This window comes from Neomonachus schauinslandi, chromosome 8 (genome assembly GCF_002201575.2).
Source record: "Neomonachus schauinslandi chromosome 8, ASM220157v2, whole genome shotgun sequence".
Lineage (NCBI taxonomy): Eukaryota > Metazoa > Chordata > Mammalia > Carnivora > Phocidae > Neomonachus > Neomonachus schauinslandi.
In genome coordinates this window covers 111,088,789-111,103,447 of record NC_058410.1, presented here as the reverse complement: position 1 = coordinate 111,103,447, position 14,659 = coordinate 111,088,789, and the positions used below count along the sequence as shown (strand labels likewise).

Below are 14,659 nucleotides of genomic sequence, written 5' to 3'. Positions count from 1 at the left end.
TTTAAATCTGCCTTTCCTACGAACACAGGTTAGTGGAAATGAATTGCTCAGCAAGACTTCTTGTTATATTGACGTGGCTATATTTAACCATATAGGAACTCGGAATAATAATTGAGGACCTGGTATTGGCCTCTTTCAGATGGTTGCTCCATAAAGTTTAATGAAATGTCACTCAGTATTGGAGCTGACTTCTTGGCTGTCATTATTCTTGGTGGTCTTGCTGACCATTTTGTCCTTTCAAGAAAACTCAGTACAGCATTAAGGAAGATAGATTTCATTAAATGAATGTTCCAAGGTTATTTTGGAATTCACTTGGGAGGATAAATGATTTCTAACCCAATTTTAAAAAGATTCCAAACGAATTAGGTAAAATTTTTAGTTGAAATCCTCATGCAGCCAGCATCATTAAGAACCATTTCAAGACTAATTTTATATGATGAGTAAAAGTCAACTAACTTCAAAGGAATATATGGACTATTTCATTTTACTAGAAATTCGATGCAGCCACATTCTATGAAGTAATGAGAGGCTTGGAAGATACTTAAGAAATTCTCATGTTAGTAGTGTTTGTTAATATAAGATATAATTTAAGCTAGCACATACTCATCTAGAAGTGTGTTATTATTATGCCTGTAGAAGTAATTCATGTTAGGATAACAAATAAGCTAAGGCTACTCACCACTAACCGGGATTATATATTTCAATTCATAATAAAAAGCATGCCTGCAAATTCCTATTTATATGAATAATGTTCAGGTAGTAGTTAATGTGTAGCATAAAAAAAATCTTTCTCTATATCCTAGAAGCTCACAATGCCATGGTGTTTAATAAATATATCTTACTGATATTGAGCTTAGTTACCAGACATTCAAGATGGAGGCTTAATTCTTCCTTTAAAGAAGCAGTTTGGGGTTCATTGTGGAGAAGGGTTTGTCATATGAGGTATGTCATATTTTATAGTTGTGCACACCTTCCAGTTCTCTCCCAGGGGTGAAATCACAATCCATTAAAAGAAACTACATTGTAGAGAAGTCAGCTCTGCTGAGGGACGTCACTGCGGTGGCTAAGCTGGGGGTGGAAGCCTCGCGGGACACTGTGGTCTCAAGACCCTCGGGGTCACAGAAAGACCGGTGGTGCCTGAGTGTGGCAGAGCTCCCAGGTAATGGAGCAGGGAAGCCGGCTGCAGAGGCGGAGCCCAGGCGTGGGCTCTCAGCTTGGGGTTGCCATAAACCGTGATCCGCGGCACAGTCGGGCCACTGCTCCTCCAGCAGGGACCCAACAAACGGCAGATCCGGGGAGACTCCCCTTCCTCCCCCGGGAGGAGCTGCGCGGGAGTGCACCACAGGGATCTGCTGGGTTTGGAGACTCCACCCGGGGTCGGGTGCCAGAGATAGAAACGTGCGGTCACAGGCCGGGTGAGCACAGAGTGCGGCCGGAGACCAGGGAGATGGGAGTGACTGATGGCTTTTCTCTGGGGGCTCACTGAGAAGCGGGGCCCCGAGTTCTTGGCTCCTCCGGGGTGGAGATTGGGTGGCCGCCATTTTCACTCTCCGCCTCCAAAGCTGTACGGAAAGCTCGCAGGGAACAAAAGCCCCGGAGACCAAACCCGAGCAGATTACTTAGCCGGGAGGGGGAAAGGGCGGGGCAATTCCGCCTCCGGCAGAGACATTTGGAAACCATGGCAACAGGCCCCTCCCCAGAAGATCAGCGAGAACAGCCAGCCAAGACCAAGTTTACCGATCAATGAGAACGGCAGAACTCCAGCGCTAGGGGACTACTGCACATAGAATTCATGGCTTTTTTACCGTGATTCTTTAGTCTTTCAAAGTTAATTTTTTTTTAACTTTTTTCTTTTTTTTTTTTGAATTTTTCTTTTTCCCTTTTTCAACCAACATCTTATCAATCCCTTTTTTTAAAAAAAATTTTTTTATTTTTCATTTTTAGAGTCATATTCTATCCCTTCATAGTAGTTACCCGTATTTTTGGCTTATATATATAAGTTGTTCTCTCTTTAAAATTTTGAGATAGTTTCTTCTAACAGATCAAAATATACCCTAAATCTCTAGTGTATGGTGTTTTCTATTCCCCTGCCTGATCACATTCTCTCCCTTTTTTTTCCTTTTTTTTAAAATCCTCTTCTTTCTTTTTTCAAACAACTTCTTATCAATTCCTTTTATAAAATTTTTTATACTTTCCATCTTTACAGTCATATTCCATCCCTTCATCATATCAACCCTTATTTTTGTACATATATAAGTTTTTCTTTCTTTAAAATTTTGGGAGGCACTTTCTTCTAAAAGACCAAAATACACCCCAAATCTAGTGTGTGGCACTGATCTATATACAGCCTGATCATATTTGATCACATTCTGGTTTTTTTTTTGTTGTTGTTGTTTTGTTTGTTTTTGTTTTTATCTTTTTCTTTTTCTTTTTTTTCTTTCTCTTTTTTCTCTCTTTCCCGTTCTTTTCCCACTGCTTCAGGACGTTGTTACTCTGCTAGCATTTTATTCTCTCATTAATCTATTCTCCTCTGCACAAAATGACAAGACGGAAAAAATCACCTCAACAAAAAGAACAAGAGGTAGTACTGACTGCCAGGGACCTACTCAATACGGACATTAGTACGATGTCAGATCTAGAGTTCAGAATCATCACTTTAAAGATACTAGCTGGGCTTGAAAAAAATATGGAAGTTATTAGAGAAACCCTTTCTGGAGAAGTAAAAGAACTAAAATCCAACCAAGTAGAAATCAAAAAGGCTATTAATGAGGTGCAATCAAAAATGGGGGTGCTAACTGCTAGAATAAATGAGGCAGAAGAGAGAATCAGTAATATAGAAGATGAAATGATGGAAAATAAAGAAGCTGAGAAAAAGAGAGATCAACAACTACTGGATCACGAGGGCAGAATTCGAGAGATAAACGATACCATAAGACGAAACAACATTAGAATAATTGGGATCCCAGAAGAAGAAGAAAGAGAGAGAGGGGCAGAAGGTATAATGGAGCAAATTATAGCAGAGAACTTCCCTAATTTGGGAAAGGAAACAGGCATGAAAATCCAGGAAGCACAGAGGAACCCTCTCAAAATCAATAAAAATAGGTCAACACCCCGACATCTAATAGTAAAACTTACGAGTCTCATAGACAAAGAGAAAATCCTGAAAGCAGCTCGGGAGAAGAGATATATAACCTACAAGGGTAGAAACATTAGATTGGCAACAGACCTATCCACAGAGACCTGGCGGGCCAGAAAGGACTGGCAGGATATATTCAGAGCACTAAATGAGAAAAATATGCAGGCAAGAATACTATATCCAGCTAGGCTGTCATTGAAAATTGAAGGAGAGATAAAAAGCTTCCAGGACAAACAAAAACTAAAGGAATTTGCAAACACAAAACCAGCCTTACAGGAAATCTTGAAAGGGGTCCTCTAAGCAAAGAGAGAGCCTAAAAGCAACATAGACCAGAAAGGAACACAGACAATATACGGTAACAGTCACCTTACAGGCAATACAATGGCACTAAATTCCTATCTTTCAATATTTACCCTGAATGTAAATGGGCTAAATGCCCCAATCAAAAGACACAGGCTATCAGACTGGATTAAAAAACAAGACCCATCGATGTGCTGTCTGCAAGAGACTCATTTTAGAAACAAAGACACCCGCAGATTGAAAGTGAGGGGGTGGGAAACCATTTACCATGCTCATGGACACCAAAAGAAAGCTGGGGTGGCAATCCTTATATCAGACAAATTAGATTTTAAACCAAAGACTGTAATAAGAGATGAGGAAGGACATTATATCCTACTTAAAGGATCTATCCAACAAGAAGATCTAACAATTGTAAATCTCTATGCCCCTAACATGGGAGCAGTCAATTATATAAGGCAACTAATAACAAAAGCAAAGAAACACATCGACAACAATACAATAATAGTGGGGGACTTTAACACCCCCCTCACTGAAATGGACAGATCGTCTAAGCAAAAGATCAACAAGGTAATAAGGACTTTAAATGACACACTGGACCAAATGGACTTCACAGACATATTCAGAACATTCCACCCCAAAGCAACGGAATACACATTCTTCTCTAGTCCCCATGGAACATTCTCCAGAATAGATCACATCCTAGGTCATAAATCAGGTCTCATCCGGTACCAAAAGATTGGGATCATTCCCTGCCTATTTTCAGACCACAATGCTTTGAAACTAGAACTCAATCAAAAGGGGAAAGTCGGAAAGAACTCAAATACAGGGAGGCTAAAGAGCATCCTACTGAAGAATGAATGGGTCAACCAAGAAATTAAAGAAGAATTAAAAAAATACATGGAAACCAATGAAAATGAAAACACAACTATTCAAAACCTTTGGGATGCAGCAAAGGCAGTCCTAAGAGGAAAGTATATAGCAATACAAGCCTTTCTGAAGAAACAAGAAAGGTCTCAAGTACACAACCTAACCCTCCACCTAAAGGAGCTGGAGAAAGAACAGCAAATAAAGCCTAAACCCAGCAGGAGAAGAGAAATAATAAAGATCAGAGCAGAAATCAATGAAATAGAAACCAAAAGAACAGTAGAACAGATCAACGAAACTAGGAGCTGGTTCTTTGAAAGAATTAACAAGATTGATAAACCCCTGGCCAGACTTATCAAAAAGAGAAGAGAAATGACCTAAATCAACAAAATCATGAATGAAAGAGGAGAGATCACAACCAACACCAAAGAAATACAAATAATTATAAGAACATATTATGAGCAACTCTATGCCGGCAAATTAGATAACCTGGAAGAAATGGAGGCATTCCTAGAGATGTATTAACTACCACAACTGAACCAGGATGAAATAGAAAACCTGAACAGACCTATAACCACTAAGGAAATTGAAGCAGTCATCAAAAATCTCCCAACAAACAAAAGCCCAGGGCCAGATGGCTTCCCAGGGGAATTCTACCAAACATTTCAAGAAGAATTAATACCTATTCTTCTGAAACTGTTCCAAAAAATAGAAATGGAAGGAAAACTTCCAAACTCATTTTATGAGGCCAGCATTACCTTGATCCCAAAACCAGACAAAGACCCCATCAAAAAGGAGAATTACAGACCAATATCCCTGATGAACATGGATGCAAAAATTCTCACCAAATACTAGCCAAGAGGAGAAGATATTTGCAAATGACATATCAGATAAAGGGCTAGTATCCAAAATCTATAAAGAACTCATCAAACTCAACACCCAAAGAACAAAGAATCCAATCAAGAAATGGGCAGAAGACATGAACAGACATTTTTCCAAAGAAGATATCCAAATGGCCAACAGACACATGAAAAAGTGCTCAATATCGCTCGGCATCAGGGAAATCCAAATCAAAACCTCCATGAGATACCACCTCACACCAGTCAGAATGGCTAAAATTAACAAGCCAGGAAACGACAGATGTTGGCGGGGATGCGGAGAAAGGGGAACCCTCTTATACTGTTGGTGGGAATGCAAGCTGGTGCAGCCACTCGGGAAAACAGTATGGAGGTTCCTCAAAAAGTTGAAAATAGAGCTACCATATGATCCAGCAATTGCACTACTGGGTATTTACCCCAAAGATACAAAAGTAGGGATCCAAAGGGGTACGTGCACCCCGATGTTTATAGCAGCAATGTCCACAATAGCCAAACTGTGGAAAGAGCCAAGATGTCCATCGACAGATGAATGGATAAAGAAGAGGTGGTATATATATACAATGGAATATTATGCAGCCATCAAAAGGAATGAGATCTTGCCATTTGCAACGACGTGGATGGAACTGGAGGGTATTATGTTGAGTAAAATAAGTCAAACAGAGAAAGACATGTATCATATGATCTCACTGATATGAGGAATTCTTAATTGCAGGAAACAAACTGAGGGTTGCTGGAGTGGGGGTGGGGTGGGAGAGATAGGCTGACTGGGTGATAGACACTGGGGAGGGTATGTGCTCTGGTAAGCGCTGTGAATTGTGCAAGACTGTTGAATCTCAGATCTGTACCTCTGAAACAAATAATGCAATATATGTTAAGGAAAAAAAAAGAAGAAGAAGGTAGCGGGAGGGGAAGAATGAAGCGGGGGAAATCGGAGGGGTAGACGAACCATGAGAGACGATGGACTCTGAAAAACAAACTGAGGGTTCTAGAGGGGAGGGGGGTGGGAGGATGGGTTAGCCTGGTGGTGGGTATTGAGGAGGGCACATTCTGCATGGAGCACTGGGTGTTATGCACAAACGATGAATCATGGAACACTTCATCTAAAACTAATGATGTAATGTATGGGGATTAACATAAGAATAAAAAAAAAAACTACATTGTATTATAGCTCTCTTAGACCCACTCAGAAAAGTGTTGCAGTTCATAGCACGAAGGCTATCTGTTCTTCACGCATTTTTATCTCTCCGGATCTGATTTTATGCGTTTGCAGACATTCTGCATTCACTTATTTAAGTTTTGAGCACTGACCACATGTCAGATGCTATGCCTCATCACCTGGGATATCCAACACTCTTGTTCTATTAAGTCAGTTCCCAGTGGGGAAGACAGGTGTGTAAACATGGCTGGAAGCAGAGAGGGCACGTATTGAATGGAACACTGGGTGTTATACACAAACAATGAATCATGGAACACTACATCAAAAACTAATGATGTAATGTATGGTGATTAACATAACATAATAAAATAAAATTAAAAAAAAGAAAGCCAAAAACAAACAAACAAACAAGAAATCCAGAAAAACTAATGTCAATAATCATTTATTTGTAGCTTTACAAGCCACACTTTTTGTGCGACACCCAGAAACCGGGAAGTTGCTGGTTAATTTTGATCCCAAAATTCTGGAAGTTGTTCGGGAAACTAAGTGCATGATAAAAATGAAGTTGGATGTACCAGAACAGGCAAAGAAATTGCTAAAATTGGAAAGTAAATTGAAAGCAGACAAATTGCATTTGCAGGTAAAATAGATTATATACATATATTTTAAAGATTTTATTTATTTATTTGAGAGAGGGCACGAGAGTAAAAGATAGCACATGCATGCGTGCACAAGTGTGAAGGGGGGGCGGCAAAGGGAGAAAGAATCTGAAGCTGACTCAGTGCAGAGCCTGATCTGGGGCTCCATCCTTCGACTTTGAGATCATGACCTGAGCTGAAACCAAGAGCCCAATGCCCAACTGACTGAGCCACCTAGGCACCCCAAGATAGATTATATTTTAAAATTATTTTTGAAGGAGGTTTTTTTTTTCTTAAAAAAAAGAAAATTAAATCACTGCAGTTGTGCTGATGTGGTATTGATTATTTTCATTTTTCTTCAGCTTTATTGAGGTACGGTTGACAAATAAAATTGTAAGATATTTAAAGTGTACATCATGATGATTTGATATAAATATACACTATGAAAGGATTCCTGTTATGTAGTTCATTCATCACCTCATATATATATATATAACATATATATGTATATATTAAACCAGAAAGAAACAATATATATCTGTTTATATATACACATATATATTTGTTTCTTTTTGGTGAGAATGTTTAAGTCCTATTCTCTTAGCAAAATTCGATTATATGATATAGTGTTATCAGTTACAGACACCATGTTATACACTGGATCTTTAGTCCTTATTCATCTTTTACGTGAAAGATTGTACCCTTTTACCGACCTCTTCCTATTCCCTCCCCACCTCCAACACCTGGCAACCACATTTCTACTGTTTTTACAAGTTCAGCTTTTTAAGATTCCACATATAAGTGAGATCATATAGTGTTTGTTTTTCTCTGTCTGCCTTATTTCATTTAGCATAAGGCTTTCAAGGTCCATCCATGTTGTTGCAAACAGCAGGATGTCTTTCTTTCTCATGTCTGAATAATACTCCATTGCGTATATATACCATATTTTCTTTTTCCATTCATCTATTGATGCATGTTTCCGTATCTTGGCTATTGTAAATAATGCTGCAATGAACATGGGAGTGTAGATATCTCTTCGAGATCCTGATTTCATTTCCTCTAGATCTACATTCAGAAGTGGGATTGCTACATCATATGGTATTTTTATTTTTAACTTTTTGAGGAACTCCATACTGTTTTCCATGGTGGCGGCACCAATTTACATTCACACCAACAGTGCACAAGGGTTCCCTTTTCTCGATGTGCTGGCCAACACTTGTTATCTCTTGTCTTTTTGAGAATAGCCCTTCTAACAGATGTGAGGTACCATCTCATTGTGGTTTTGATTTGCATTTCCCAGATGGTTAGAGATATTGACTACGTTTTCCATGGACCTTTTGGCCATTTGTGTGTCTTCTTTGGAAAAATGTCCATTCAGTTCCTTAGCACATGTTTTAGTTGGATTGTTAAGAGTTTTTTGCTATTGAGTTGTGTGAATGAGTTCCTTATATATTTTGGCTATTAACCCTTTATCAGATGCATGATTTGTAAATATTTTCTCCCATTCCATAGGCTGCCTTTTCATTTTGTTGATGGCTTCCTTTGCTGTGCAGAAGCTTTTAGTTTATATAGTCCACTTGTTTATTTTTGCTTTTGTTGCTTGTGCTTTTGGTATTAAATCCAAAAATCACTGCCAGGACCGATGTCAAGGCGCTTACCCCCATGTTTTCTTTTTGGAGTTTTACAGTTTCAGGTCTTAAATTTAAGTCTTTAATCCATTTTGAGTTGATTTGTGTGTGTGTTATAAGATAGGTGTCCAGTTTCATTCTTTTGTATATGACTGTCCAGTTTTCCCAACACTATTTATTAAAGAGACTGCCTTTTTACTATTGTATAGTTTTGGCTCCTATTTCTGGGCCATCTATTCTGTTCCCTTGTTTATTCTTTTTTATTTTATTTTATTTTATTTTATTTTATATTCCAGTATAGTTAACATACAGTGTTATATTCCCTTGTTTCTTCTTTATAGTATTAAAATACTGATGTGCAAATAGGAGATTGGGAACAGAAAAGGAGGAAAGGAATTAGTAAGTTCAAAACTATTAAGTAAACATTGAAATAGTTTAATATTGTTTATTTGGGGAAGAATTAACTTGAATCCACATTTCCCATCACACCATGAAATAAATTACAAAATGATCAAAAGTTGATCATTATGGTTCATCTCTAAAAAATATCTAAAAGAAAATAGATAAGCCTATTAACTCTGACTGTGCATACATTTATTTTGATTCAAGAAAAGAAGTGTGGCATCAGTAACAAGTATGCTTTAATGTGTCAGAAGACAAGGAACAGAGAAGGGAAAAATGTATAATGACAGGTATTGTGAAAAGATAATTATCCAAGCTATTTGAAATAATGTAAATATAGAAAGATAATTAAATAATAAATATGAAACGTGCAACTCTAGAAAGCTCCACTGACTTGCTGTTTAAAGTACATTTACAGGTGAGGAAAAAGTATGGTAAATTAATTTAAATTTAGGTGAGCAGCCTTAATCTTGGCAGGATTATGAGGAAACAGGTATAATGAAACCTTCCTGGTATGAATCAAAATATGACCTGCTTTAAAATAAATTAAAGTCACACATACCATTTTGACTTTCAACAGGGTCTTCTGCAGTATTATGATGACTTATGTCAGGAAGTGCCTTCGGTGTTTGTCAATCTGATGACCCCTAAAATGAAAAAGGTTGGTAATGCTGAAGATTTATATTGATTTCCCTGTTGTTTAAAATTAGATTCCCATTCTACAGATTATGGATTTTAGAACATCTATTCTTGCCTAGATCCTCTGTCTTTCTAGTTCAACATTATAGCCCTATTTTTCCTATAGAATAATTCCTTGTCAACAAGTTTTGTTGCCTTTGAAAAACGACTAAATCTCAATAATGAGCACTTTCTAAGAATCCATGATTCTTCATGGACAGCCAAAGATGATTAAAAAACAAAATCACCTTTACCAGGTATAATGGAGGGAAATATAATTAAGGAAATATAACCTATAATATTTCCAGGTAATAAAAGAAAGGCTTTTTTTTGTTTTAATAAGTGTAGGTGTTCCTGTTAATCATGGAAGCTGCTACTTTTTTTTTTTTTTTTCTAGGTGGAATCTGTGTTGAGACAAGGGCTCACAATATTAACATGGTCATCTTTAACACTGGAAAGCTTCTTTCAAGAAGTTGACTTAGTTTTGGATATGTTCAATCAACTTTTAAAGAAGGTATGATAGATACATTTTTAAAAACTACATACATTCATACGCAGGCTATAAGGAATAGTTTGCTTATCTATGAAAGCTATTTAAAGGTGTGACTTTTAACTAAAAGGACTCCTATTAAGTTAAAAAAATAATGCTTTATGTTTCTCTAGCTACTTTGGGGCCTTTTCATTTAGGGTTGCCTTGTTTTTGTCTCTGAATTACTTGCCTTCAATATGTTAAAATGGTAGTTCAACTCTACCGGGCAGTTTAGAAAATGGGATAATGGTAGACAGTAGAAGATGACAGAATGGAGTGCTTAAATATTAATACATCTACTATTAGTTAGATGAGCCATTCATCTAATTGGAGATTGTCTATTGATTTCTGATATCTTTGCTATACGGATCATGCCCTTTTTAGATATGCTGGCCTGTGATGGCAGCATATTACAATAGACAAAACTTGGAGGCTTGGGAGTCAGCTAAACCTAGTTACAATGATCTGCCTTTTGCTATCTATGTGTTCCTCCCTAGGTTACTTTACTTATCTGAGTCTTTGTTTCTTTAGCTGTATAACTTGGATAGTAAGTGAGTCAAGGACTAGAGTAAGGATTAAAAGAGATAACACGTGAGATTATGGCACATGATGCTTGCTTATAAAACTTTAGTTCCACATTAAGCCTTCTTTGCAGATGTACTCCTAAAATTTCCACCAAATTGTGCTTGGCTCAGGACCCAAGTTTCTAGATATAGCCCTCTAAATTAGTTTATAACTCAAGTACATTTGGATGAAAGAAGAGTTTTCCTCTACATTTTTTTTTCTTGTTGGTAGATCAGTGACTTGTGTGAAATGCATATTGATACGGTTCTAAAGGAGATAGCCAAAACTGTGTTAATTGCCCTGCCCGAAGGTGGTGCTACCAAAGTAGAAGATATGTTGACGCTTAATGAGGTATGCATTTATGTATTTAATCGTAGAAATCCTGGCTCATAAACCTAAAATGTGAATTTACAATCTAACAGTGGAAATCTCTGTCAGTAGCATATAGAGATCCTAGTTTTTTTTGAAAGCCTCAGATCCAAAGACTCAGCATGGCTTCAACAGCTCAAGCCTATGGCTACACCCTGAACAGGACCTTACTAATATCCTCAACCTCAGGCTGGAGTCTCCTGGGTTTCCAGCAGTGGCTCACTGTTCTTTCTTCGGTGTACAACATCGAGTAACTCTTGGTTTTAACTATTACAAACTTTCCCTTAAGCCACTTACAGAAATCTGGGAGTCATCTGGAATCGTTTCCTCACTCCCATTTTCTAAATCCAGTCAGTCTTAAGGCTTAGTGAGGTTTTGCCTTTTACTCCAAGTTTGCTTGAATTGCCTCTTCTTTTCCATACTTACTACTCCCTTCCTATGTCAGGCCCTTAAGGCTCATTCTGAGTTTAGCAATTGATGTTATGATCTAACTGGTCTCTCTGCCTCCATATTTGGCCCTGTCATATCCATTCTCCACACTGCCACTCATGATCTTAAATCCTTCAATAGCAGTAGCATCCAGTCTCTACAGGACAAAACCTAACCTCCTCAGCATCACAATATACTGAAATTCTTTGAGTACCTATTTATCCTCCATTGGCTCAAAATCACAAAGACAGGAACACTGTCTAATCATTTTTGAGGCCTGGCACATAGCAGTCTCTCTCAGAAACACTCACTTTATATCTTGAACCAGATTCTTTTTTCTTTCTTGCCTGCCATGTGCTTCAACTACACTCACCCTGCTGGTTTGGGTCACCTGGCTTGTGTTAACCAAAGGTGGCTCTGTTTCAAGGGGTCCAATCCAGCCCATGGGATACAAGTGCTTTTGCCTCTCTTTCTATGGAAATGCAGCCTCTTCTTGCCTTTAGGGGTTTGGGTAGCCAGCTGGTCTCTTGCCTTAGGACCACTTAGGCATGGGTCAGCCCCTCCATCCCCAAATTCTAGAGGACATGGGTCAGGGTCTCTGAGTAGTTCCTTTGAAGTACGCTACACTTATTTCTACCTGATCTCTACCAATGATCAAGCTTCCTTTCTATCTCAAGATGGGCAAAGGGCTGATGGTTGCCTCACCTGCTACCATTTAAGAATTGCCTTCTTCAGACAATTATCAGATGATCTCACTGATATGAGGAATTTAGAAACGAGACAGAGGATCATAGGGGAAGGGAGGGAAAAATGAAACAAGATAAAACCAGAGAGGGAGACAAACCATGAGACTCTTAATCTCAGGAAACAAACTGAGGGTTGTTGGAGTGGAGGGGGCTGGGAGGAATGGGGTGGTTGGGTGATAGACATTGGGGAGGGTATGTGCAATGGTGAGTGCTGTGAATTGTGTAAGACTGATGAATCACAGACCTGTACCCCTGAAACAAATAATACATTATATGTTAATTAAAAAAAAAAAAAAAGGACTGCCTTCTTCATAATGTGTAGGATCTTAAAGTTATTTGTTCTCAGCATTGGGACATTGGCTGTAACAGAGATAACACTAAATGACCCATTTTTGCATCCTGTTCTTGGAGCATGCAAGTTTAAAATGATTGTGTCTTCCTGGCCATTTGTTCCTTCTATCATTGTTAAGCTTTTAACCTTTGAAGACTATTTTATTTGACATTATTATAGCTCCACCAAACTTTTTTGGTTATTATGTTCCAGATATATCTTTACCATTCTGGGTTCTCCTATTTTAGGTTTTCTCTTCTAAAGAACATTTAGCTGGATTTTGTTTTTAACCTACTGTGAAAAATCTGTCTTTTTTTTTTTTTTGAAAGTTACTGTATAAATTTAATGCATTTCCAATTAGAATTCCTATACCTTTCTTTTCATAAATTGGATTAAATTATACTATTTTAAAATGATGAATAATAAAGAATAGGTAATAAAAAGTGAAAATACTTAAAGCCATTGTAATCAAATCAATATGGCATTAACAGAAAAAATATAATTTAGAGGAACAAAATAAAGAATCTAGGAGAAAAAGATCACAATGAAAGATTAATACACATCAAAGGTAATATTTTAGTTCAGTGGGAAAAACGATGGATTAATTAAATGGTGCTGGCACAACACACTGTTTCTCAGAAAGAAAATATGCATATCTCTCTTTTTTAATTATTGAAGTATACTTGACATACAATGTTAAATTAGTTTTAGATGTACAACATGGTGATTGACTATTCTATACATTACTCAGTGCTCACCACAATAAACATAGTCTCCACCTGTCACCATACATTATTACAATATTGTTGACTATTGAATACCCTATCTTGTATTTTACATCTCTGTGATGGATTTATAACTAGAAGTTTGTACCTCTTAATTCTCATCACCTATTTTATCCATCTCTTCACCCCCATCCCCTCTGGCAACCATCAGTTTATTTTCTGTATTTATCAGTCTGTTTCTGTTTTTTTTTTTTTTTTTGTCTGTTTGTTCATTTGATTGTTTTGTTTCTATCCATGTTGTTATAAATAGAAAGATCTCATTCTTTTTTATGGTGGGGTACTATTCCATTGTTTATATATCACATCTTCTTTATCCATTCATCTATTGATGGACACTTGGGTTGCTTCCATAATTTGGCTATTATAAATAATGCTGCAATAAACATAGGGGTGCATGTATCCCTTTGAATTAGTGTTTTTGTATTTTTTGTGTAAATACCCAGTAGTGTGATTACTGGATCATAGAATAGTTCTATTTTTAACTTTTTGAGGAACTTCCATACTGTTTTCCACCGCAGCTTTGCCAGTTTGCATCCCCACCAATAGTACAAAAGCGTCCCTTTTCCTCCACATCCTCGCCAACACTTGTTTGTGTTTTTGATTTTAGCCACTCTGACAGGTGTGAGGTGATAGCTTATAGTTTTGACTTGTACTTCCCTGATCAGTGGCATTGAATATCTTTTCATGCGTCTCTTGGCCATTTGTATGTCTTTTTCGAAAATGTCTTTTTGGTATTAAAATGTTTCCATCTTTGTTCAGTGGAATCCTTCAGGTTGGCTTCTATATTTTTTATATGACTCTAGTAGTCTTTGAAAGCTTCCTTGCTTTCTGGAACTATAGGGTATTGTAGGCTCATCTTGTACATTTCCTGTTCCAGATCTGGGATCATCCATTTCTCCAGTCAGCCCTCATTCCTTTCCATGTTACCAGTGGAAAATAGTATATGGAAATCACAATCCGGGTCCTAGGAGAGGCACTCATTTTAAACTTTTAGCTATTCCTTATAGTATTATTTCTGCATCTCCAAGTAGTATACTTAGAGTACTATTTCTTGAATTGACAAATTTGCACATTATTTTCTTCCTGCTTTAATAAGTGAGCATTCAGCTCTTTGACCCTATCCTCTATCACTCCTCCCTTGTCTTCTCAATATAGTTATAAAATAATTTTTAGTTAAACAGTAATGGTAAATAACAACACTTAATTATGCCTATATATACACTAGC

The 14,659-nt window shown here is 37.4% G+C and overlaps 1 protein-coding gene across 1 annotated transcript in view; it reads left to right on the top strand.

Annotated features, from left to right (window-relative positions):
- Positions 1–14,659, top strand: part of DNAH8 (dynein axonemal heavy chain 8) — a 385,593-nt gene that overhangs the window by 86,205 nt on the left and 284,729 nt on the right. The window contains exons 17-20 of the mRNA XM_021684619.2: positions 6,787–6,974; positions 9,583–9,663; positions 10,078–10,194; positions 11,005–11,124. Of these exons, the coding sequence (XP_021540294.2) occupies positions 6,787–6,974; positions 9,583–9,663; positions 10,078–10,194; positions 11,005–11,124 (506 nt within the window). The remainder of the gene's footprint in view (positions 1–6,786; positions 6,975–9,582; positions 9,664–10,077; positions 10,195–11,004; positions 11,125–14,659) is intronic.